A 27,014-nucleotide genomic window follows, 5' to 3' on the forward strand; every position below is an offset into this window, starting at 1 on the left:
CAATTAATTAATGGTTATTCAAGGAAACGTCTACCGACACGAGGGCTAGAGTCGTTTCCGTTGGTACAGAGACATAGATCAAATAGTAAAGTGGATTTGGTAGTGTTTGCGATACGGTAGAGGCAACTATTTAACTTGTTCGTTTGGATTTATGTAGCCGGGGTAATTCCGTTGCACCGGGAATAATTTTATTACGTCACGGCGATATTTTACCCCCCCCGAATGAGTTAGGGGGACCGATAAACTTTGATATATTACCAGAGGCACCTATTTCATGCTTCAAAATGCATATTTTTCATTACAACGACGACATGGTGTTCAAATTTTTGATATATTTTCACGCTTTTCTTATATCATTGCAGGGTAGACAAAGGAAATTTAATAACACATTACTCACGTTGTCGACCCGTTTTAACGATATTGCTTGCTTGTAAACTCTATGCTGTACACTTTGTCTAAAATACTTGTAAAATATATCTTAAATAGATATAAATAGATATATTACCTCAAGTGGAAATGGAACCCGCAACTACAGTCTTTTATATTAAATAACTAGCGACCCTATTGCGGCTTCGCCCGCTTTTACTACTGGATTATTCATATAATGTATGTTTGCAAAGCACTTAAGATAATGTGAAAATTAATTAAACCCTAATGCAACCCGCATTTTCGTAGTTTCAATAAGGATTTTCCAATTGTTTTACACAGCAAGGATTTTTTAGTAGGTACCGTAATTTTAAATCTGTGCTACTAATCTTTTCAAGTACTTATTAAAATATATTTAAATTACTATTGTTAGATAGTTAAATGACATTAAATAATACATTCAACTCGAATTATCCAATACGTGCAAACGCATCTAAATCTTCGTTGCTATAAAGGCAGGCGGGTTTTTTTTTTTCGAGTTTGTGGTTAATGCTGAAGAGGGTATTCTGTCCCTGATGAAAAGCAAGCACTACGTGGCTGCCTGTGACGAATATTAAATAGAATGCATCGGCCGGGAATTGAACCCGGGCTGCCCGCGTGGCAGGCGAGCATTCTACCACTGAACCACCGATGCGTGTAAGGCAGGCGGGCGCGGCGGACTCGCTTGTATAAGCATAACGTCGCGAGGCGCGTTTCGCAGCAAGGATTTTTTGATATTGTAACAACTTCTAAAGTATTTATTAAAATGAAAAACAGAAAAGACAGTTTTGATCTACATTAAATGGCCAACGTAACTAATATACTTATTTATATGCTGAGAGTAAGGGATAAGTGAAACTTGACTCGATACAGTTGATGTGTGAACGGCGTGATGTATCAATAATTAAATGCGTTTTTCTCTAAAACTATTCGCAATTTCGAAATAGTTTAAAAAGCAAATTTTATCTTCGTTTAACGTAGAAATTTAATAAAGTATTTTAAAGGATAAGGATTAATACCATTATGGAAAAATATCCCTCACAATAAAAAATATATTGTAATTACTATTTTTAGACAGAAATATGATCACTACACGTTATTCTTAAAAGATACGAATATGCTATCGCGGACTTTTTTGTAGATCTTATTAAGAGGAACAATACTCCAGTACATTTTTTTCATGTAGTATTTACCATTAAAGCAGCGCATGCGCCAAAGTGTCTCAGCGGGTAGGACTATATACACATTTATCGTATTTATGTTAATTTACATAAGAATATACAAATAATAAACTATATATAAACCTTCCCTGAGAAATACTCGACCTAATGGTGAAAACCGCGTCCAAATCCGTTGGGTGGTTTAGAAGAAGAAGAGTTAGAAAGTTCAGACAGACACAAAATGCGACTTTGTTTTATAAGATATAGGATAGGATAGGATTACAACAGATCGATAATACCAACGATATCAAAATAAGGGAATATAAGAAAAAATACTTTTTCATATAAAAAACTATTGTAATTCCTATATTTTAAACGCACTAAACGGGTACATTAAGCATAATATTTCTTTGTTTTTTTAAACTAATACCTCAACGCGACAGACCGTCGTCGGGCAAACATCCAATAGAGAATACTAGCACATTATTTTAGCTCTAAAGATGGCTTGCCTGTTATTTGTGACGGTTGTACTATAGTAATGTGATAACAGAATTTAATAGTGTGATGAAAGATTTACTTATCACACCTAGTAGCGCAGTTAAAACACAATTGTAGTGGTTAGGGGTTCAATTTTTACATTATTTTCGCTTATCCGTCAAATAAATATCATTAAAGTTGATGGAAAATAGCGAACGAAGGACGTTTAATTAGGCCAGTCGTGACGCTGAGGCACAATTACATTTAGTTCAGCACTGAACAACTCTCTGCACAGTATGAAGGAACTCAAAATCACATTTAATAAATTTCTCTATTGATTTTAAAATATTCGTTACAAATAATATTTATTTATGTCATAGAAAATTAAATTTTACTGCTACGTGGTTATTTTCAATCAAATTAAAAATGAATAAAGTCAGCAAATTACTAACCCATTAGCTGACTTTATTCGTTTTTAATGGACTAAAATAGGTTAATGATTAAAAAAAAACAATTAATTACACATTTTATAACAGGTTTTAATATATTTATAATGATTTTTAAAGAAGTTTAGCTTCAAAAGCGAATAGTTTCTGTCATTAGATAAGTAAGTACTTACCTACTGGAATAGCGCAACAGAATAAAATGCCACTAAAATTATTCCATGAATATTTTTTTCTTGATATATTTATAACACTATCATCTTATATTAATCGAGATATATAATAAATATAGAAGAAAATATGTTTAAATTAGAAAAAAATACTTGCGTAATTTTAGATCAGTCTTTAGTTAAAAAAATATATATGACGGTGCTTGATTGTTATGGATTCAATCCCCACTATGAGAATCTAAAAAACACATAAATGACAATAGACATTCAGTTCAGTTCAGTTCTTAATTTATGGTCTTTTGGAGCGTGCCAGACATTAAGACATAGACATTAAGAATTATTATTATATCCTCTAACATACAAACCAACTTGTCACTGGGTTAATCCACTTAAAACAAAACTGCCCAATATTCTACCACATTTGAAAAGAATAAAAATATATTCTTATTTTGGTTCACTTTCGTAAAACTCCTTCTATGAAACGAAATTATCAATAAATTGAAAACATTTATTTCATCAAATCGTCCACTACAATGTCAGTATATCCGAATAGCAACAAACAAGAGTTGCCTACCTACCTATAATATACCTCTTAGTACGCACGTGTTCTAATAAATAATTTATGAAAGGGACGTTTTGAATTTCAATTTGGATCTCACACTCTGTTGAGGTCCCGGGTCGGCCTGCAGGGAAATTGTTACGTTTTCACGTTTGACGTACTCGGTTAACATTTTTTATATTAAGGATGCAGTGGTTTTTAGATATATTTTACATATATTCTTAGCATCACGCCCTATCTGGTTACATCACGGTAGGCAAAGGTATTCAGAGTTAAGATATCCTACTTACCACCTAATTTCCGATACATTGTGTGTTGAGTAGCGGAACTTTACGCCGCACCTCGTACCAGAGCGAGGAAATAAAAATAATTCACTACCTCGAGTGGATATTAAAACCCACTCCCCATCTAAACCATCCCCATTAAGATATTCCCGTTCTCTACTTTGCGCCAACATGCCTGCTTAAATCTGCAAGCCCTAAATTATATTTTCTGTGTCATTATTTTATGCTAGAGAGGCAGCAACTTGATCAAGTAAACAAAACGTCAGTAAAGTCAGTCAAAATAACGAAAAAAAAAATGCAAAATTGAACATTAATTAATAAATAGAATTAATATTTCTTTTGCTTATAATGAATCATTTCCAAGTACACGATTGTTATTATCTTGGTAGCGATGCAGTGATGCAAATGTTTGAATGTGAGTCACCGTCGAGATGTATTTAGAAAACAATGAAGGTATGCACCTATATTTGTGTATATATAATTATGTATTGTGTCACTTTAGTATCGAGTTTAGCGTTTGAATATTATCAATGAGAAATAAAGAAAATGAGCACCCGTCGTGGTGCAGTGAACGCGATGGTTGTAGGTTCAATTCCCATTTGGGGGAATAAAATATTTAATATTTTCATTTCCTCGCTTTGGTAACGAGGCAAAGCGCGTTGTTGATTTCCGCCACTCAACACGCAATGCTTGCAGAATTCGGGAAAAACCCGCTTTCTGAACGGACATGTCTTAGTTGTATCGAAGCGTCTTAACACTAGCTAATCAAGTTCTCTCTGCCTGTCCTTTCATGTCCATGCAGGATGCAGCGTGAAGATAAAAAAAAAAATGTTCCACAGAAAGAAATTACCACTTTATTGTTTATATTTTAATTATATAATCCATCCGTCATATCAAGTCCATTTCTCGGATTTCAACGTCACATTTTGTTTAATCTATCTTAGTCAAGGGCAACTTCCAAGTTCCTTCTACAATTTTAGTCGACTATAGAAACATTGCTGTTTAGGAGTCAACTCTTATGCTGCACTTTATTAAATTTAACATGAAGGACAAAAATTAACCAATTTTGTAAATTGGAACCGTATCCACATTCACCAACTACCCTTCAAAACTGAGACACTATAGCGTAATTGAACTCTGCTAATTACAAGTTTGTACACACACACACACACACACACACACACACAGTATTATCGCATCCGAGTATAAAGGATGTGCGGGCGATGTAACGCGAGAGGCTTACGCAAGAGCCGTGCACTTGTTCAAACAGAGCTAACGTATTAGCGATAACCGACCGACGACGTCGACGACGGTACAAAACTGTAGACGTGGAGTGTTTAACTGTATCAGTTTCACGCTATATCTCGCATACAGCAGAGTAGGCAGAGGGAACCTAGTGATAGGACACTCCGTTCTTCACTTCCTGCCAAATTCTGGAGGCATTACGTGTTGAGTGGCGGAAATATAAACGTAAATAAATATTTCACTTCCTCGACTGGGAATCGAACCCACAACCGTCGCGTTACAGTCACACCCTTGTGCCGCTGCGCCACGTCTGGCCTCAAATCAAACACTTAATTTCCATTTAACGAAAGTAGGTAAATTACCTGATGCGAATAAAGAATTTATTCAAATAAACGCACCCAAAAAACAACAAATTCAATAAAAAGATACTTTAATATGAAACTATGTGTATGTATGTATGTATAAAAAAAATATATTATGCACATTTTGAACAGTTTTTTTTTATTCTTTTGATAAATAATTTATACGTAGAAAAAAACAATACAAAAATATATTTATTATAATTGAATATAATTTGCATAATATTATAATTGTTTAATTCACAAATAGTATGGTGCTTTTCTTATTTTAAAGAAACAAACCGTCAAAATTTGCATACGCATCCAACGGCGGTTATATAATTTTTTCTAAGTAATTTGTGGCATTTTGTGGCCGTCGCGTCGATGCGCGACGCGATGATTGTGGGTTCGACTCCCAGTCGACGGTAACTCCCACCAATAAATAGTTGGGGGGCTATTGTTATGAACGATATTCACGAGTCGCTGTTAACAAAGCCCTCATAAATCTTTACACTTATAACAAAGTCGACCGCATTGTAATTTTTTCCCGCTTGAGATTATCATTCACCTCTTATCAAACACCTGTGTCATCATAGATACGTTACAGTGCCCTACGTTTTAAGTAACGCAGGAACAAACTGAGTACATTGAACCTATTTATAACGAAAATGACCAAATGATACAGTTAGCTTCGTCGTCTCACGTAACGAGATGATAGTGGGTTGGATCTTTATTCGGGGGAATGATTGTTTTTTTTTTCATTATCTAAAAACCAATTATTATTGCAATATAAGTAATCTATATTTTAAGCATTACATATTGAAATGAAAAACCGATTTTTTTTAAAATTTCATCTCAAGAAATTGAAATTGAAGTATTTATTTGTATTAATAGAATTTGTAGAATTTGTAATTTTATCGCAATCAAAAATTTGATTATCAACGTTTACTTATTTCGAGTTGTATTCATTCAAAGTTTTATTCCATTGTTTTAAATACTACGCTTATCTTGCGGAGTAAGGAAAAAAAAAGGCTTTCCAGTCAATCCGTTAAGCATTTTCAACGCATTTTACGGACAAGTTAGATGAAGATAATAAAAATTTCTTTACCCTTTTAATGGCGTTAACAAATCGAATCTTTAACCATCTTGTTCAAATCAGACACGTCCTAATTACGGCACAACATCGTCTCTATAATAACACTATAACTAGAAAATTCTGCCTATTCATTAAAATCACCAATAATCACGTTTTCAAAAGAATCCACAGCTATATAAAAATTTTAAACATGAAATGGTAATAAAAAGCGTTGCTCAGTTTAGCGAATATTTTAATTTTATATTTTTTTACGTTTTTATGTCGAGAGCTCACCCAGGTAGGTAGGTACATGCAAAAAAATGGACGCGACGAAAAAAAGTTATTTATTTATTAAAGTACAGTACATTTATGTGTTTTTTTAACTACAGGTTTTGGTTAACTACTACTGTTATGTTGGTTATAGCTATTTTTGGTTAGCAAAAAAGTTAATTGATTCTTCATCTAGTGATAAGCTATACCTATCGATATATATAGGCTTCGATTGTATTATATTGAATATTGTATGTTCATTACATCTTTGCATTGGTTAATAAAAACTTTAATAAAGTAAGTTAGTTTTAGCTCTAATTGTCCAAAAAAGAAATAAGCAACAAGGTTAGGATATATAAGAGGGCAATTATGCTATCACTAGATAAAATCATCGAAATAAGACGTACAGGATAAATGTAAACGTCTGCTGCAATTAATCAACGTGTAATACTTCGCGAGCACGTGCGCTAATAATAACGTAATATATGTAAATAATATTCATAAGTAAAGTAGTTTGCTATCGGATATCGTATTTGTTGGTAATAGGATGTTTAATGTAGAAGTAAAATAGTAATACCAGTTCGAATCCCAATGGGGGTTATGTATTTGAAAATATTATTTAAATATTTTCAGAGCATAATCCTGAGAAAATTATTGGAAATAGAAAATCTAATGATGTACTAGATATAATAAATAGTAAATCTAATTAATGATAATAGATACTCGGCCAAAAAAATTGATCCTTTTTCAGCTTAAGGCTTTTCTAGCTTATGGTAGAGTTTAAAAATAAATAAATAAAATGAATAATAAAAATATTTTCATTTTTTAAAGTGTTCCACACTTAGGATAGAGAAATATTTCACACTCTACAATCAACACTTATAATTGTAAATTAAAATGTGGTGTCGTGGGACACCAGGTAGGAACGAAGTTCCTTCGGCTAATGTAGAATCGACACAAATTGCAAAAAAAGTCGTGCTCAATTTTATGTAGGTTTTCTTGATTTTTCTCTTAAATTTTGCTGATTAGTTTTTATTTAAGTACAAGAAAGTATTTAGGAAATTCAGTATTTTAGGAAATAATAAATTACTTAAAATAAAAAAACATCGTAATTCAAATTACCAACTAAAAAAAGAAAGAGGGAGAAAGAGAAAGGTATTATACACTACTCGTCTGTGTATGCGACTGTCGCGCCTGCGCACCTCTTATTTAACGGTTTTATTCCACGCATTTTTCTTACGGTTTTATTAACACATTTTTTTCAGTTCGATCACGCAGCGAAATCCCTATCCCTTCCAAGCCGTAAGGAACTTCGTTCCAAAACATGGAAAAATTAAATAAATTAAAATAATAATAAATTAATTATATATCACTAAAGGAAGGAAAACACTCTCCAATATCTACACATCAAAATTACATAGAATTGTACGTATTGTACATATACATATATGAACGTGCAAGGATCGAAATAAACGTTTGTTTCCTCGTTTCATATTGTCCTGCCATCTTGTTGTCAGCCACGTGCCGTTGGACATATTATATTGTTGTGTAATTTTAGCAAAAGTTTCTGGCTCTTTTAGTACGTATGGAATAGCTCTGTGTTCAAATTTGACAAAATATTAATTATTATAAAAGTGAAAGTTTGTGATAATGGATGATTGTTCAAATCAAAGACATAAATATTTTCTATTTAACTTTTTGTTATAAGTATATTTAAATAATTATATAAATTATACCTGTAGAATAGTATTCTATACAAATTTTGTTCTGTAAGACACACTTCACGTGCGCGCCTCACGTCGGAAGCCAATCAACCGTTTAATCGCGACCTTCGATTTATTGCCTACTTAGGTCTTACACAGTGTAAGGCGTATAGGTTTTCTTGTAATTACAAGATGAAAGAATGCTTATACTTGTACAAACATAAATAGGATTGGTAATTTTTTTCCAATAAGAATACTAGTGCTATTATATTCTTAGCAGATGAATTTTAATACTAAATTTACAATTTAGCATTAAAATGAACGAAAATTGGGGACCGTCGTTACTGTGCCTAACAAAAAAGGAGATTCATACTTTATTCTCGTTTATCAGGGTAATCTTGTGTTAAGAGTCTATCCCCCACTCGCCGTTTCTGTTTTGGACACAGTGGTGGACCGAGCAGGGATCAGACCCGAAACCCACTCCCTCACAACGCATACATAGTTATGTTGCTTATTACATGAAGAACTCACACCCGCATGTTAGCTACTCGGAATATTTCATCAATTTTACACAATATATTTAACATTAAAATGCAATTTTAACTATTGCATTTTAATGTTAAATAAAATTAGATATATTTTATTTCAAAATTTAAATAAAATGAAGTAATTTACATTTAACAAAGTACGCTTTACGTTGGTACAACAAGGCCATTTCTACTTTATTATAAAAATCGTGAGTTACATACTAAGTAAAATATATAATTCGATTTATACATGTCTTTTATTTTATATATTTTAATTTCAGCTTCATTTCTATTAAAATATGTTGCATTTCAAGGTCTTTGATTGGAAATAAGTAGATGACTCTACGTAGCGGTTTAACTTACCGGAGCAGTGAAATAAAATTAATATAAATATAATGGAAGGCGAAACTAAACGCTGCTCTTAGTCTTGTTACTTGAGCGAGGAAATGAAAATAATTTAATTAAATACCCCAAGTGGGAATTAAGCCCACGACGACGAAGCCTTTACAGTCTGTGCCTTTACAGTCGGTCTCAATTATTATCGATAACAAACAAACAAACAAACAAAATACTCTTTATTGTACCATAGAAAAGACACATATACATGTATTAATACATAGAACAGTACAATTGGCGGCCTTATCGCTAAGAGAGCGATCTCTCCCAGGCAACCTTTGGGTAGAGGAGAGAATACATTGTCTGAAAAAGGGAAGGGGTGTACAGAGCTGATATCTAGTTTTAATAATAATAATAATACTTTATTGTAATTTTAAATAAAGTTATGATTATACTAACTGGGCAAGTAAAAAATATAAGTTTATTGGTTTAACATTCAATGATAAAGAAAAACGGCTGAACTACATCAGATGAAATTCTATAAACGAATAGCTCATTATGTGGATTAATATGACATTTTACCTCCCGGTAAATGGTTTAATGAACGTTATCATTTTTTAATTAACCTCAAAAATATTTTTATTATACATATAAATATTATCCTTGATATTTATATTTAGAGGAAAAAAATAGAAAATAGAATTACAAATCAAATAATCCAAAAATGCAAAAAAAATCATATCAGAGCAGGCAGAGGGAACCTGGTGTTATGACACTTCATTCCATAGAAAAACATAGAAGCTACTTAAAGATAAGAAGAGATGAAATTATTTTGAACCACCATTTTTGAGGTCAGTTCAAACAAAAGTTCAAACAAACAAAGTCGCGCGCAAACACAATTCAATTAATAAAGATGTCACAGTAATAATCCTTTTGTGTGTAATTGAGTTTACAAGACTGTTATTTACGCTTAGTAATTGAGGTAAAACTGGGATAATAATTATATTCAATGCAAAAGTACATTCCTTGCGATTTTGAGCTCCATCACCAACGAGATAAGAGTGTTTAAAACTGTGAAGTAGAGTCGATTTGAGAATTTAAATTATCTTCGTGAGTAAGCCCAATTTATTACAAAATAGCGACGGAAACACCGTATTGTTTTTCAGACGGCATGTCGGTCAATGTCGGCGGCTTTCGATTTCATGTTCATCTAACAAAAACTCTTCGGTCCACACAAAAAAAAAAACCCGCGGCCGACACGCTCTGCCACAGTTACGTCACGTCGTCACTGAAAAAAAGACACCCCAAAGAAAAGTGGACGCTAAATTTAACACAGTCTGCCAACTTTTCAGTTAAGTGCCCACAGGATGAGTTTATAATAATACAAATTCGTTGCAATTATTACATAAATATTTGTTTATGTATCACTAGTTGTTGAATGTGACTTTGCTTGTGAAATTTTCTAATTTTCTAGTAATAAAAATATATGAACATCCACCTGTTTATTGCGTTAAAAGTTAAAGTTATTAATAAAAGTAATATCAATTTGACATTAGTTATTTTATGTGAGGCAGTCATGGCGCAGTGGCACAAGGTTGTAGGTTCGATTCCCACTTTAGACAATGAAATATTTTTTACTTTTATTTGCTCGCTCTCGAAGAAAAGCGCGGCGTTGAGTTTCAGCAATGAATTCTGCTGAAAGTGGGAAAATGAAATATCTTAATGGGAACGGAGTGTCTTGAGTCTCTTGACACTAGTTTCCCTGGTTCCCTTTGCCTACCCTGTTATTTGCTGGACAGAGGGTGTTTTAATAATATTTGTAGTACTTATAAAAAATCTGACCTAGATGGAGACCGAACTAACTGCCTCTGCCGTAGCAGACGCAAACGCTAATATTTCTTACGTTTTAAATTTTATATCCATTTGTATTAAAACTTTACGTAAACATTACAAGGAAAAAATCTTTTCGTAACAACAATTATCAATATTAGTACCTACTATACTCCTCAGAGCTATGCCATGTAAATAGCGTTGTAATTGAGCTCGAACCGCGTCCGTCGATGCAATTGTTTGTTTTTGCATTTCTGCATACCTATTGCATACGTTAGAAGTTCTTTAAACGAAAAACGTTAGAGATAAGGCGTTCAGTGTACGCCGCATTAGCGAGGCCGGCGAGCACCATGGGAATTTACATTATGGATTACTGTGCGACCAAGTTCTTTTTGAACGTTATTACTTTACGTTTAAATAGTTCTTATAGAAGTGTTTTCTATTTAATTGATTATAATTTTAGTGTTATAGCTAGCTTATCAATATCGAACCTGGTACATGATAAGGCGTAGGGTTAGCCGGTGGCAGCCAGTAGGCCGCGCTTATGGGCGGGTAGTTGGAAGCCGACCTGGCGGTCTTGCTTCTAGCGCCGGCCTCGCCTCTCATGCTTCACGCACAGACCACACACACACACAGCACACTGTCGCACAGTAGTTACCACTACTACTACAACTACTACAACTGTGTAATACAACAACTACATTGCATCGCATCGCACGTCTGCATTGAACCGCGGCCGCGACAAAACTAAGTTTAGTAGGTATATTATATCTGTGATGCGCGTGCGCTGACGAACGATCAGTCATTCTTCTGTGTCACCTCGACCTGCCCCCTCCTGCCCCCCCCTCTCTTTACCCGCTAATGAGCTCCCCGTGTCGTCTTCAGTTTTCATTTACACGGAAATCGAATGTTACATCTATAAAATATTGTTAATAATTACAGGTACTTAATCTATTAATGTAGGTTCGTATCGGAGAAGCAGTTCTGAAGAATAATAAAAAGAGGATATTCGATTTCATAAGAATAATATCTGAGGTCTAATAACTAAAATCTGTACTAATCTGTACTTTGTAGACCGAGATCCCAGGGCCCCCAGACCTACGTCATTTTAGCAGAGCTGAAATTTTTAGGATTAATAGTCTAATATATTCCTAGTTAAGACTATATATGCATAAATAGTGCTCTCTCACTTGAAAGTGGGAACCTTTCCGAGATAGCGCAAACTTAAGGTATACGTCCAGCTATGTTAAATTAAAAACGCTCGTTTTTAAATATGTTTTTAAGAATGATGTAAAAAATGTATATATTTACTATTACCAGACTATTTATTACTATTTATTTTGTAGAAAAACATCTAAAAGAATATAACAAAAATCGCATTTACTATCTTTAACTTCAAACCACTAAACTTATAAGCAAAGCATAGGTCATGAGTCATAGAAATTCCACAAGGAAAATCTCAGAGTTATGTTTAACAATAATAAAATAATACAATACAGTTTGTACAATATTTTTTTCTGTTTGTTTAGTTACTTCATATATATATTTATATATATATATATATAATTTGCATTTGACACGAATGCCACTGTCTTATTAGTATGCAGTAGTTGGGTGTATCAGTTAGACCGTTGCGCTGCTTGTGTGTGCTTCAATACAATCATATTAAAGATATAAAGGAAATACGCGACGAGTGTAGGTTCGATTCCCACTTAGGGAAATGCATTGTTATTTCCTCGTTCTGGTAACAAAGCAAAGCGCGGCGTTGAGTTACACCAATTGACACACAATGCATCATTAAACAGAAAGTGGGGAAGTGCAGTGTGTTAACACTAGCTTCCCTCTGCCTATCCTGCTATAGGCGAGATACAATATAAAGCTGAAAAACAAAAATAAAAAGAAAAAAATATATTAAAGATATACAACTATACATTTCTAATGAATTAAGAAAGGTATTTATCATACGTGATGATTGTGGATTTTTGGATCCACTTTATAAAATTATTATACGTATTGAAGTGCACATAGTTTGAATACATATTTTGGTGTACAACAGAAATATTATTCACGAGATGCAAGAGAACAAATTTAATTTTGTGAGGTTGTGGCGCAGGGGAACAAGCGTGTGACTGTCAACGCGACAGTCGTATGTTCGATTCCCACAGGGAGGAATAGAACATTTAATTTTTTCATTTTGTCGTCTCGTTGAATTCCGATTTTCAACTCGCAATGCCACTAGACTTCGGTGGAAAATGGGGCACGGAAGTGTTTTAATGAAAACACATAAGAGTATCTTAACATTTAGCAGGTTCCCTGGTTCCGCCGTCATTAGAAAATGTGTGTAAAATAGCTACGTCAACTCGACCCGGATCGAGCAAATGAAAATAATTTGAATATAATCTTTTCCCAGGAGGTTGGAGGGAAGCTGGTGGGTCCAAAGAGCTGAGGATCGAGTGTGGTGGTGGGAATTGGGGAAGGCCAATGTCCAGCGGTGGACAATCGATGGCTGTCGATGATGATGACGATGATGATGATGATAATCTTTTCCCAAGTGTTAGAATCGAATTTACAACCACCGTGTTTACAATTAACAACCTCAAGAACATATTCTAAACTATTATTATCCCAAGTTTATTTAAACTGAAGTCGTTTGGCTTCGACGATCCCTTTGTGAAGCACTTAATTCAGCTCTTTTATGATCCTCAAATTCGAATGGCATTACGATAGTTGTTAACTTGTTGACTTAACCTAATATGAATGGTATCAATTTAGATGATCTTTTTATCTGTTTTATAATGGAATTCAAGCCGTCGACGTGGCAGCGTGTGACTGGCTTAAAGATTGCGGGTTCGATTCCCACTCGAGGAAATTATTTATTTAATATTTTTATTTTTTCTTTCCGTTAAAAATACATAACTGAACCCATAATCTATTACAATCTTCTGTATTATGTTGTAATTTTTCTTAGCTACTCGCTTCATTCCGCATATTGTACCTAATGTAGGCATTGAAAACCAAGAGTTGATACATTCCGTTCTCCACTTTCCGCTGAACTTTTTAAATATTAAATAACCAAAAAAAACAACCACTATTTTCTTCAAATAACGGCAGTTAATAGTTAATTCGGTTATAGTGACCACCGTATAGCTCGCCAGTAGTTGCCACCAACATGCTCGAGCACTAATTAATATGCGTTGCATGTGACCGGATGTAGCGCTGAGAAGAGACCGTACAGTACGTGCTTTCCTATTAGAATGGCGTACTTTTTCTACTTACTTACATTAAGTTGTAGGGTTATGTTAAATAAATATAAATAAAAAGTTATTTCGGGTTATTTTATTCCAATATATTATACAGTTTTTACCTATGTACAATAGATATTTGTAAACTTCACTTGAAATTTAAGGCCATTAAGGCCATTCGTGGCACAGGGGCAAAAATTATGAATGTGGAACCGATTGGTTGTGGGTTCGATGCCCACTCGAGCAGATGAGACATTTATATTTATATTTCCATTTCTTTGCTATGGTGTCGAGACAAAAGCGCGGCGTTGAGTTCCGTTACTCAACACGCAATGCTTCCAGAATTTGGCTTAAAGTGGGGAACAGAGGGTCTTAACACTAAGTTCCTTTTGCCTATACTGCTTACTGCGGAATACAGCGTGAAGCTGATTTGAAATTTGACTATTATCAGGATTTACCATTCAAGCAGTTAATAAAGTATCTAAATAAACGACATCTAAATTTTCTTTTACCGCACATGTCTTTGTGTCTTTTACGCAACATGTCTCTATAAAATAAATTTAATAAAATAAATTTAATAAACTTAATAAACAAATAAAAAAAATCACTCATGTATAATATAAATTCATGTATAATACATATAATAACAACACAGTGCGGTGCGGCGTGTACAATTTGTTTCGCTAAATGTATTCAGTAAATAGATCCAGTAAGTAAATAAAAACAGAATGGGGTACTAATGATAAAATAGTACTATGTTCCTTCCTTTTCCCGTGTTAAACTAAGCAAGCAATCCTTTAAGATCATACGAATAAAAACGGTATATTCAAATAATATATATTTCAAGAAAAAAAAAGTTTGAATTGGTTTCAAAGAGGGAGAATTTATAGTTTATTTCTCTACCTTTCGTTTTTAAAGTTTTGCAGAAAAATTCCGGTGCAAAGGATATCTGAGAACCCAAAAAATGAATTTCCAATATAATTGTAAAACATCAAGTATCACAAACATAGTGAAACCTCCAATATACATACATTACGTGACCTCAGGCTACAAGTACCCAAGCTGACACCAGATAAGTGAGGCTTCACGAACTAAGTTTGCCAACTTGGTCTCAACTAAGTTGCTAAGATATAGTCTTTGTCCCAATGTATTGTCCCGTACAGCTTAATGTTGCGGAGCTTTAAGTATTCCAGTGGAACGTACACCTAACGGTGAGTGTAGGTGGGAATTTTAAGTTTGTTTTGAAAATTTACTAGCATTTTAACTCTAAGTTTCGACTTTTGTATATCGACTAGCGGACGCGCGCAGCTTCGCATGCGTATTTAAGGGTGAATTCTAATAACCCATGAAACATGTGTTCAATGAAATATTTTTAAGAGTTTAAATATCAAATTTTATAAAAATCGGTGGCGATTTAAGAATTTTCCCATACAAACTTTCAACCCCTTATTTGCACCCTTAGGGAGAGAATTCTAGAAAACGATGAAACACGTGTTCAATTAAATGCTTTTAAAAATCTACATTTCAAATTTTATAAAAATCGGTGCCGGTTTATTTTTTTTCCATACAAATTTTGAAGCCCTATTTCACCCCTTTAGGGTTAAAATTTTTCAAAATCCCTTCTTAGTGGATGTTCAGATTACGAAAGTAAACATCTGTCCAAATTTCACGTTTCTACCATCGGCGGTTACGGCTGTGCGTGCGTCTTACCTCAGTCAGTGAGGACAAGTCCTTTTATATATATAGATTACTGGATTTTGGATCGGTATCTTCATGCTTTTTCATGATATAGATACCATGAAGGTAGAGCAAATGTAGTAAAACATTTCGGTTTTATTTTTTTCCTAATTTTAAGGCTAGTTGCAACCTAAACTCGCATTTTTACCGAAAAATTATAATTTCTAAGAGTCAATATTCCTCTGTTGAACCTGCAACCATCGCGCTTATAGTCGGATCTGTCCTTTATAAAAGTTTCTTATGTAAATATTGCAAAAATGTAATATAATATGTATACTAATAACAATAGTCTTCTTCAGTCTTTGCAGAACTATTCGACTGTTTTGCAGATCTGCCTAGGCTAAAATCAGCGTTGAATAATGTTTTTGAAATAGGAAAAACGTAGTGACTTATCACTAGCTTCTCTACTAATAAGTATCATGTATTGTACGATAGATATGTAAAGAAAAAAGTAATATTTTCAATATTAATTAAGAAATAATTCTATTACATTTTTTTATATATTTAGCATTGTTAGAAACCCACAATGTACAAATATTATTAAAACAACATGTCCTCAAGGCTCCATACTTTCGATATACGAGCCACCGAGCGCTATTTACGATGATATCACATCGCGGAATGGCCTAGCATTATCTTTTGTGTGAGTTTGTGAAAGCATCGTCTTAAATCATCACTGGAAGTGCCTACGTATTTTATTATAACTTGTAACCATTTTAGTATACAATTTTTTATATACATACGTCGAGTCGTCAAAGGTTTTTTTTTAGCATTATATACTTTACATAGCCTGTCTACTCTAGGCAGAGGGAATCTGGGAACTTAGTGTTAGTTTCCCATTTCCCGCTAAATTTTAGAAGCATTGCGTGTTGAGTGATGAAACTCAACGCTATCAGAGCTTCTTAGCTTGCTCGCTATTACGCTTTACCTCGTTACCAGAGTGAAGAAATAAAGAAGAAAATATTAAATATTTAATTTCTTCAAATGGGAATCGAACCCATAGTCTGTCGGACTTACAGTCGCACGCTTGTGCCCCGCCACGATCTCCAATTATAAACTTATTTAACAAATACACAATGCGTAATTTTGACTGAAAATCTAAATTTCATTATTCAGTAATAACATGAATTCAATGTAAGCGGACAGTCTAATCGTCTATTCAATAGTTCCAGTGTTAATGTTTAACTCTCTATATTGAACGTTTCCATCAATTTAGGGTATTAAAGAGATTAAATAGATGTTTCAGTTATAATTGTTGTAATAACATTTTAACTAAAATTTATATTCGTTCCATAATAATAATCATTAGTTATAATTATTTAATAAGCTGTCAACAGAAGCGGAATATACAGGTATGGAATATTTTTGTGGATTTAAAAATATTAAAAGTTGGCTTTTAATGGCAACGTGGGTCCTCAAAAAATGTAGGAATGTGTTATTTTTAATATGCATACTAAAGAAAAAAATATTTCGCACATAGGAACCTGGAAGCCTCGTAAATATTAAATAAAATTTGTGATATTAAATTTATTTTATTTATTTATTTTATTCAAGTGAAAAGATTTTATTTCGGCCAAGAACTCGTCCAATATTATTAACGAATAACATTTGTTTAAGTTAATTATAACGTTCGACCATTTATTTAGATGAGTAGAATTCCTTTTTGTCGAAATGTATCTTGTTGTTTAATAGTAATTGTTTGTTTATAGCTATGCAATTAATAAATTTTTACTTGTTAAGCTAGTATTAAAATAAATGACCGAAAATACCTATATATTATTAAGTTGAGCTTGCAAATAAATATTCATTTAATGATGATTGACATCTCTGAGTGTCAATGTCAGATAAGAAGAAATATAATTAAAATCGATTAAAGCGACTGATCGTTAATCAAATATTATTATAAGTTTTTCATAACTTTAAAAGAAATACATTTAATAATTATAAAGACTTACCGTTTCTATTCTCACTGTCAGCCGGTTTCATCTGGATCGGATGATGCATCTGTAACAATAAAAAGCAGAGATAAGATAAATTAAGATAAATAGTTATAAAACACTGTAAATTCTTATAAAGGATTTGTTATATATCTCCATGTACATAAAGATACTGTAAATTAATTAAAGTACTCATAAAATTACTAAACAGAACCGAAAATATTCTAGTGATAAAATTAAAATGCCGATTCACGATTATATAAGTGATGGTTCGATTTCCAATTTTCCGATTTCCATTCGGGAGAATAATTAGGTATATTTCATTTCCTCACTATAAAACAAGGCGTGGCGTTAAGTTCCGCATACCAGCAGGTAATGTATAGAATTCGATCGTTGAAAAAATTTAGATTGTCTCTGCCTGCTCTACCTTGGTACTTGGGATAAAGCGTGAAACATTCTTAATGCTGTAAACTTCATGCTGTATCCCCCAAATAGCAGAGTAGCCAGAAGGAACCTGGGAATCTAGTGTTAAGACACTCTATTACCCATAAAGATACTCCTTTACCCCATTTTCCGCCAAATTCTAGAGGCATTGCGTGTACAGTGGCGGAATTAAATATTCCATTTCCCCGAACGGGAATCGAAACCACATCGTCGCCTTTACAGTCGCAGGCTTGTGCAATTGCACCACGACGGCCTTTAAAAAAAAGATTCCCTCTCATATAATATATATCTCCCCTATATGGTTTCTACGATGACATATTATTTCAATGAATGCACACGCTCGAAGAATTGTTTACCATACGACCGTCGCTCACGATCGCAGCTATTTAAATTATTTGTAAACAAAGCACAGTAGCATCGTGGTCTATAAACAATTGATAATGTATACATACAATATACACAGCGGATACTGGGAAATCTTAGGTCATTCTTTTAAACCTTTTTCTATAGAATGAAATAGTTGATAATTTTTGCTTTATATATTATACTAGAAATTTTACATACAGATCTAGGAGTACGTATGCGTTTTAAGGTTCAATTCGCTTTATATAAATAATTATAATAATTGAGTCTTAGTAAACAAATATCGTCCGCGAGTCGTAAGCTGAGTTTTTAATAATAATACTTTAAAAACAAACTATTCAAACAATAATTTCTACTTCTTATATCAATGTACGCATGAACATTTAATATTTCTTCATTCCTTAAACATATCTATTAAAAACAATCTATTAATTTAACACTGTATTTAACTTAACTATACTTCACAGATCAGCCATCCGAGGCCCAATTAGTAGAACTAGCTGTAAGCTCGCTGTTAGAAATGTACCTACAGGTTTCTGATTGCCTGTAATGAGTGTTATTGATGTTAGCTCTATAGTCCGTAGCCGGGACCGATAGCCTATCTGGCCTTCTGAAGGACAAAGCACTCATGTGCACTCTCATCTCAATACTGATAGGCTTAACAGAACTAATATAGTATACTCTAGATATATTTTAGATAGATGCAGACGGAGTTTGGGGATCTAGTGTTAAGGTATTTCTGTTCCCCACTTGCTGTCGAATTCTGAGACATTGCGTGTTGAGTGGTAGAACTGAACGCCGTGCTTTGCCTCGTAACCAGAGCGAGGAAATGAAAAAAAGCAAATATTTCATTTCTCCGAGTTAGAATCGAACTCATAACAATCGCCTTTATAGCCACAACTTTCTGCCATAGGGCCAAGACGTTGTCGGCCTTCGGGCCTACAGATATATTCACTTGCTATATTAATTTTGTAGTAATTGTACATTTACGTCTGGCCGTTACAGGCTTTCCGACTACTTGAACATTTCGCTTGATTGAGGACTTCAATACTACTTTTTATTTAACCGAAAAAACAGCTACATTACAGATATAACATTTTCACAGAGTGAAAATTTAATAGTTATTAATAATAATAATACATTACAATAATTAGCAATTTGCTGAACTACCTAAACTGACCTATCTGACAAAAATTAACTACCAAATTAAACAAAAACTACCTAATATAGAAATGTATCCACAAACTAACATTATGTGTGGTCCAAAAGACGTTTAATCTGTAAAGAATCGTCCTTGTTGAAGTGTCGAAGTCGATCATAACTACACACTTATTTATGCGCCATTCAAAGAGAGAACACACAATTCTCTGCCAATACATCTCTGCCGTCAGACGTCTATAAAAATAACCGAACGCTGATTGACACACGCTCTGGAGTACACAACACATTTTCTTTTTTAGAGCTTATTTAGATTTATTGATTATATTGATTGAATTAATTATCGTTTTCAGATACACGTTAGATCCTGCATGGCAGGGTAGGCACAGAGAACCTAGTGCTACGACTCTCCACTCCCCACTTTCCACGGGATTCTGTAGGCATTGGTTGCGCAAACTCAACATCGCACTTTTGCCTCGATACCGGGCGAACAAATGAAAATATTAAATATTTCATTACCTCGAGTGGAATACGAACCTACAACCTGTCGCATTTACTGTCGTACGCTTGTGACACTGTGCCACGACTGGCCTCATGCCAGTGCCAGTCACTGGCTTTTGTTGATAATTATAATTAATATTTAGAACCGCAATCAATTTCGCAGCATTAATAGACGGTTTTCCTGTATAAATTCCGTATACAAATACATAAATGTTATATCAAAGAAGTCGAAAAATTATTAAAGTTTCTGTTACGATAAATAACTATTATTAGCTTCCTACTCTACCAAGGTATCGGAAATATATTTTAAAAACATACATTTTTCAAAGCATCAACAATAACTACGTCTACGTCGTCAGTCAATTAATATACTTTTCATGGCGTAAAATCTTTATTAAAAAGTATTTATTCGTAAAACAGGCATTCTTACGTACCTATATAGCCGTACGTTAAGAAACTATGAATATTATCAGTTTTAAACAAAAAAATCGTTTCATAATAACACAACTGCTTATAGGCTAGGTACATTGATGACTAGCGCGACATACAAGTGACATGGTATTTGAAGATCATTTTCAAGAGCTCGTTGAGATATTATACAAATAAACAATAGATTTGACGAAAAACTCTTTTTATGTATGTATATGACATACTTATTATATCATACGGGTTATTTATTCAATTTACGAAGAGTTTCTTCTTACTTGCAAAGCACAGCGTTGAGTTCCGCCACTCCAGAATACGGCAGAAAGTGGGGAATGGAGTGTCTTAACACTAGGGTCCCTATGCCTACGATTTTAACCTTCAATATGTGATATTAAATTCATCCTGATATCTTCATGGCATCTCGAGATAAATAGTCTAGGCAGATGGACAATAAAGTGATCCTACAGGGGTTCCGCCTTTTCCTTTTGAGGTACAAAATCCTAAAAAAAAACGACATCTAATAATTTATTATGTTAAAAGAAAACATTTTTATCCAATCACGGCGGTTATTCCAAGTAGAAGCTGCGCATTTTATAATATAAACTAATTTTATCAGTACACTGCATTCTGTGCGCTTTAACAATGTATTTTTTTCATGCCACTTTATTAACCCGCAAGAGGTGTTTTAATATTTTTGTTTTGTGTTCCTCATAATAAAATGGAATTGTGGTTTAAATTGCATAGTTTATTTTGTAACGAGGCTTTGCTGGATTATTTTGATATATTATGTTTTTTAGCTTGCTTTAGCACGGTTGCAGGTTGACAAAACTTAGTGTGAGGACATTTCAAGTGTCGAGCTCTCCACTTTTCTTTCGTTTTTAAGACAAAGGAAATCAAATTTTATTTCGAGTAAGTCGAAGCATTACAGTTAAAGTCAGACGACGAAATAAATAAATAAATACTCTCAAATAAATATTAGGTAAAAATAAAGGGGGTAGGTAGAACGTTATTATAAACCAGATAATGGTGCAACACAAAACTGCGTCTCGCGATTAAATTTAACGACATTAAATTAATGAGGTAACAGCATTGTCTCATACAATGTTTCACAACGAGTACCTACATACACAAAATGTCATAGTAAATTTCAATATAAATGTTTCCAAAAATAATATGTAATTATTTTGTGTTTTTAGAAGAAAACTATTATAATTAAGAAAAGTAAAAGAGAAAAAGAATGCAAGGATTATTTATTCACTCCGTTTCTCATATTTTACCCAATAGAGATGGTAACACGTATCTGACGCCGTGACTTTGTAGAGAAAGGGACTTCTAATACGTCTATAAAATAAATAAGTACACAGCGCAAACAGTGTTAAGTGAATATTCGTATATATTCTACAAATATTATTATTTATGCAATTAGTTTCAAAGTAGGATCACAGTTTACCTCGCAGAAATGACTCTATGAGCATATATTTCATATGTACATATGACTAATAGATTTAAATCTAGAAGTTTATGATCTTCACCCACCAAACCAAAGCACTGCACAAATTAAACTAAAACACTACCAAAAACCACTAATTCCATCTAAAACTTACAGATCCCAAGTATTATTACCATCAGAACTCTCATCTAATTAGCAGGAGACAATCATCAATCACCACACTCATCTCGGACAAACAGTGTGTCACGTCGTACGATTTGTCACGTCCCCAGGGTTACTCGCCTTATAATCTAAGTTAAATGAACTAACCAAACACTATGTAATTAGATGTTGGTAATCTGTAAACCAGTCACGGACGAGTCTAAAGGGTTCTGTTTAGTAGACGGTAGATGAATGTGTTGTTTTCACGTTTCAATGGAATTCAGGTAATGAGAAATACGTTCAGCTGTCGAACAGTGTGAACGTAATGCAGAGCTTAAAATATAATTAAGTTGTCGTTTACTTTGATTGGTATGAAAAAAAAAACTATACTATAAAAAAATAATCAACTAACAGCGACAATAATCTAAATACAATTAGTGCAGGAGCCACTGTAAGGGCGACGGTCGTGGGCTAAATTCCCATTCGGGAGAATGAAACATTAAATATTTTCATTTCCTCCCTCTGGTAAGGAGACAAAGCGCGGTGTCGAGCTTCGCCACGCAAAGGCTCAATAATTCGGCGGAAAGTGGAGAACAGATTTATCTTAGGTTCCCATGTTCCCTCTGCCTATCATATACCTAATATAAAAAAAATATCTTCAATGCCACTATTCTTACACACACACACACACACACACTACATATTATATAAACATCTATAGAATGATATGTATTGTTTATTGTTTCACATTGACGAATCATAAAACAATATTGACAGACGATCGATGCAGGTATCTAGTTACGTGCGCGGCATACTTGTACGGACGGACGGACGGCCGTTTAAAAATAAATGACGTTAGGCGTGAGCCAAGAGCCGCCGCGGGCTCATTAGCGGTATGGCAAATTAATTTATAGACAGACTCGCGACCCGCTCGACTCGCAGCTTCGTCCGCTTGAACTGCAATATTATTTATTAATAATTCCGAATTGGTTTATTAATATTTCACTAAATGTTCAAGTTTACCAAACTACGATATTGAAGTTAAACTGTTTCTGATATTAGCTTGTACAAACGCACAGACATACACATCAATAATGATTTTTTAACCGACTTCTGTAAGAAAAGGAGGTTATCAATTCGACTGTATTTTTTTTTTTTTTTTTTTTTTATGTTTGTTACCTCATAACTTTTAACTGGGTGGGCCGATTTTGATATTTTTTTTTATTTGAAAGGTATAGCTTTCCGAATGGTCCCATTTTTTTTTGGTCCATGTCTGACAATGGTATCCATGAGAAAATCACATAAGTCTTAAATTTGCATTATGCATTTGCGCGACTAATAGCCGAATAACTCAATGTCGCGCCAACCGATTTTGATGATTCTTTTTTTATTTGAAAGGATACACTTCAAGGATAATTTGGTGAAAGTTTGGTTAGGTTTCGATTATGGAATCCGGAGAAAATTGAGAAAGTTTGTTTTTTTCGGTAAAAAATTGGTTATATTGCAATAGTTACAAGCAAAAACTTTTTAAATTGATGTCAGAAGTGAGATTCCTGATGGTTGCATTTCTTTTCAACCAACCTCAAAAAAGAGGATGTTCTCATTTTCAACCAAAGAAGGGAGATTCCCAATTCGCCCGAATAATTTTTATGTTTGTTCTTGTCAATATACCAAAATGTAACTTTGCACAAAAATAATAGCTAATTAAATGAAGTTTTACATAGAACAATCACAACCACTCGTTGTACAACCACTACCACCACCATCACCACTCGTTCAAGAAGCATCATTTTAAGATCTACCCATCACTAAAAATCGTAAAATAAATTAATTTTTAACAAAAACAAAAACCGACTTCTAACAACGAACTAAAAAGTGAAAAATAATTATATAAAGATTTTATAATTTTGAAGTCGATGTCAAACTAATGCTACAACACCTTTACTACAATATCTAATTACTAAGCCTGTTTGTTTTACTTGGCACCGACTTCAAAATTATAAAATCTTTATATAATTATTTTTCACTTTTTAGTTCGTTGTTAGAAGTCGGTTTTTGTTTTTGTTAAAAATTAATTTATTAAATTCATTCTCATATATTGTCCCAAATAATATTTTTTCCTAAATATCTTTCGTGTACAGACAGCGATCAGTTACATTATTTTTATATATATTTATAGATGTACAATGTACGTACGATAGTACGATTGCGAAAAGCTTGCACTGTTTTTTGTATTGCATCTATAAATACATACAAAATCACAGCTGACTCCCAAAAATAATTATATAATTTAAAAGTGAAATCTCAGAAATTCTGAAGATTGAATGTTTGATATGAACTATCTATTGCCTGTGGATTCATTTACATTCTGAGCGTTGTTTGTAGTTTAAAAATATTATTGTTATTCTGATAAAGTCCGGCGTAAAGTTTAGTTGTTAAATATGCAACGACTTAGTACTCTGCATAATGTGTGAATACATAAAAATATTAATTTCATAGAAACAAATTTTTTATTCGACCGAAAATTATGCTAGACATATTATTTGTTAGACGAGACCTAGGCATGTTATTTGTATTTCTTCAAAAAAATAAATAATCCGAAGATAATTTTTTATTTATGGAATAATACCGGCTTTATTGCTTTCAATGTTACAAGAAAAAAAAGATTCATTTAAGAAATTGTATGAAAAGAAGCAAAAAAACCTCTTTAAGATGTTCAAACAAATTTATCGCACAAAAAATCTGTGGAGTTCTTTTGTAAGAAATCTTAGGATCGGTTACAAATCGTCAAAATAGAAGAAAATAGATTATCCCATTACACCCATTCAGCTTTACCTAAAGAGGGTGAGATTCATGATAAGTTAGAACATAAAAGAAATATATATCTCCTATATAAAGTAAAATGTAAACCTACCATCGAAATAGCCATCGGTTTGGTATCAACTGATTGTGAAAACCATCAAAGGTTAATAAAATCCTTATATTTTGAAGAATCAAAGACCTTTTATGCTTATTACACGGTCGAGGGGACACTTAAAAACAACCCTCGATGGAGAATAATAGACAGAGGGAAAAGTTGCGGATACGATTACGATAATTGCTAGTTCTATTCTCTTCATGTAACGTTGCTCTTATCAGGAAACGTTCAAAATTAGACTTTTTACGTAATTAAACATTTTAAGGCCGTTTAGGTGCAGGAGCACAAGCGTGCAACTGTAATGGGTTACGGTAACACTATGATCCCTTTGCTAACACTGCTATATGCGTGACGCAGCGTAGAAGCTGAAGAAAATATTACTCAGATAATCGTGTTTAAAAGCCAAAATATTTATACATTTTGCGTATGATTGAACACGCTAATCTCAGAAACAAGTTTGAATTTAAAAATATTTTAAAAAATATTTGTGTAGTATAGTTATTTTATAGAGAGAGCCTATTTGGTTAGATTCTATCATTTCATGTATCATACACAAGTCTTAGTCGTTACCATTTTAATTTCTTAGATATAAACAAATTTACTAGATTTTTTGAGAATATCGAGACCTCTAACAAACGTTGTCATATTACTTGTTAGTGGTATCATTGTTCTTCAGTTAAAAGAACAATGGATAATCTGAACGAAACTGAATGCTTTTGTTAGTATAACATATTAAGAGGCAAAGCTATTTATAATTCTTTGTTGACAATAATAATTTTTGTTTTCTCTTATTTTATATTGTTCTCAATAATTTAGCTAGAAATAGGAGCATTACAAAGTCGGTGACTACTTCATGCATATAAAATTGTTTCACAATTCAAAAATTTGCATTCATTGTCGGTCTGTTATTTATAATACAACGGGACTGGTTTATTAGCTTTGATCTGAATTCTCTTAGATTTTATTTTACAGTAAATAAGGTTTATTTGCAAGCTACCGTATAAAACAATAAACAAGAGTCGAGCTCACTGATTTCCCTCGACAGCAGCTATTACAATTTACACCAAATCTCAAGAAAGACTATATATAACGTGATTAAATCACACTTGAAGTAACACCTTTTTCTTTTTAAAACCTAAGAGAATTCTAAAAGCGTTAAATCTAACGTAAACTCAGTTTGTGTAGTATAAAGGTTGTGTAAGGAACCTTTTCAAATACGAGCAAGAAATATAACCTTGCTCCAGGCAAACAAAATAAAATATTAGAGTAGAGATGGTAATATAAACACAAATATTTACAGACTCTATCATTTCGAGTCGGATGCTAGTTAAGCAAACACGCAGGAAGCATATGCAAATTTTCTTTGCCAGTTTTCCACGAACCACTCGATTGGAAATCAAATTTGCCATATGGGACAGCTAGGGTCATCATTGAATAGATATCAGATATCTAAAAAAATGTAACCGACGCTAATATAATGAGACTCGTTATGAAGGGTATCTTTACAATATATATTCTTTTATTTTTATGAGGCACGTATGCTTGTGAGAAAAATATCTCGCAAAGATTGGAAGGGAATATTGTAGTGCAATAAAGTTATTAATATTTAAATTCCAAATATCAGCTATACCTTATATTAGTACATTTTTGGCATGACAAAATTTCCACCACCGTTTCCGGTGACCGTATCACGAGTTTTGGTTGAAAGCCACAATTAATCCTTTCGTAGCTAACGTAACGGCCATTATCGTTTAGCCGAAAAGATGTTAATGAAGCTCGAAGAGCACTTTAGACATCTTAGCACTCACATTTACGCCAAAACGCTTTTGGCACACCGTTTAAGGCGGTCATCGGGGCAGTGTTGTGCAAACCTTAA

General features: G+C 33.3%; 1 protein-coding gene across 11 annotated transcripts in view; it reads right to left on the bottom strand.

The window, feature by feature from the left end:
• bru1 (bruno 1) overlaps positions 1–27,014 on the bottom strand; it is a 350,067-nt gene that overhangs the window by 66,923 nt on the left and 256,130 nt on the right. For all 11 annotated transcript variants that reach the window (XM_085203425.1, XM_085203423.1, XM_085203418.1 and 8 more), the window contains one exon: positions 17,757–17,805. In XM_085203425.1, coding sequence (XP_085059551.1) covers positions 17,757–17,805 — 49 coding nt within the window. The remainder of the gene's footprint in view (positions 1–17,756; positions 17,806–27,014) is intronic.

The sequence above is a fragment of the Heliconius melpomene genome, chromosome 19 (assembly GCF_056956725.1).
Source record: "Heliconius melpomene rosina isolate 202511_hmr_F chromosome 19, ASM5695672v1, whole genome shotgun sequence".
NCBI lineage: Eukaryota > Metazoa > Arthropoda > Insecta > Lepidoptera > Nymphalidae > Heliconius > Heliconius melpomene.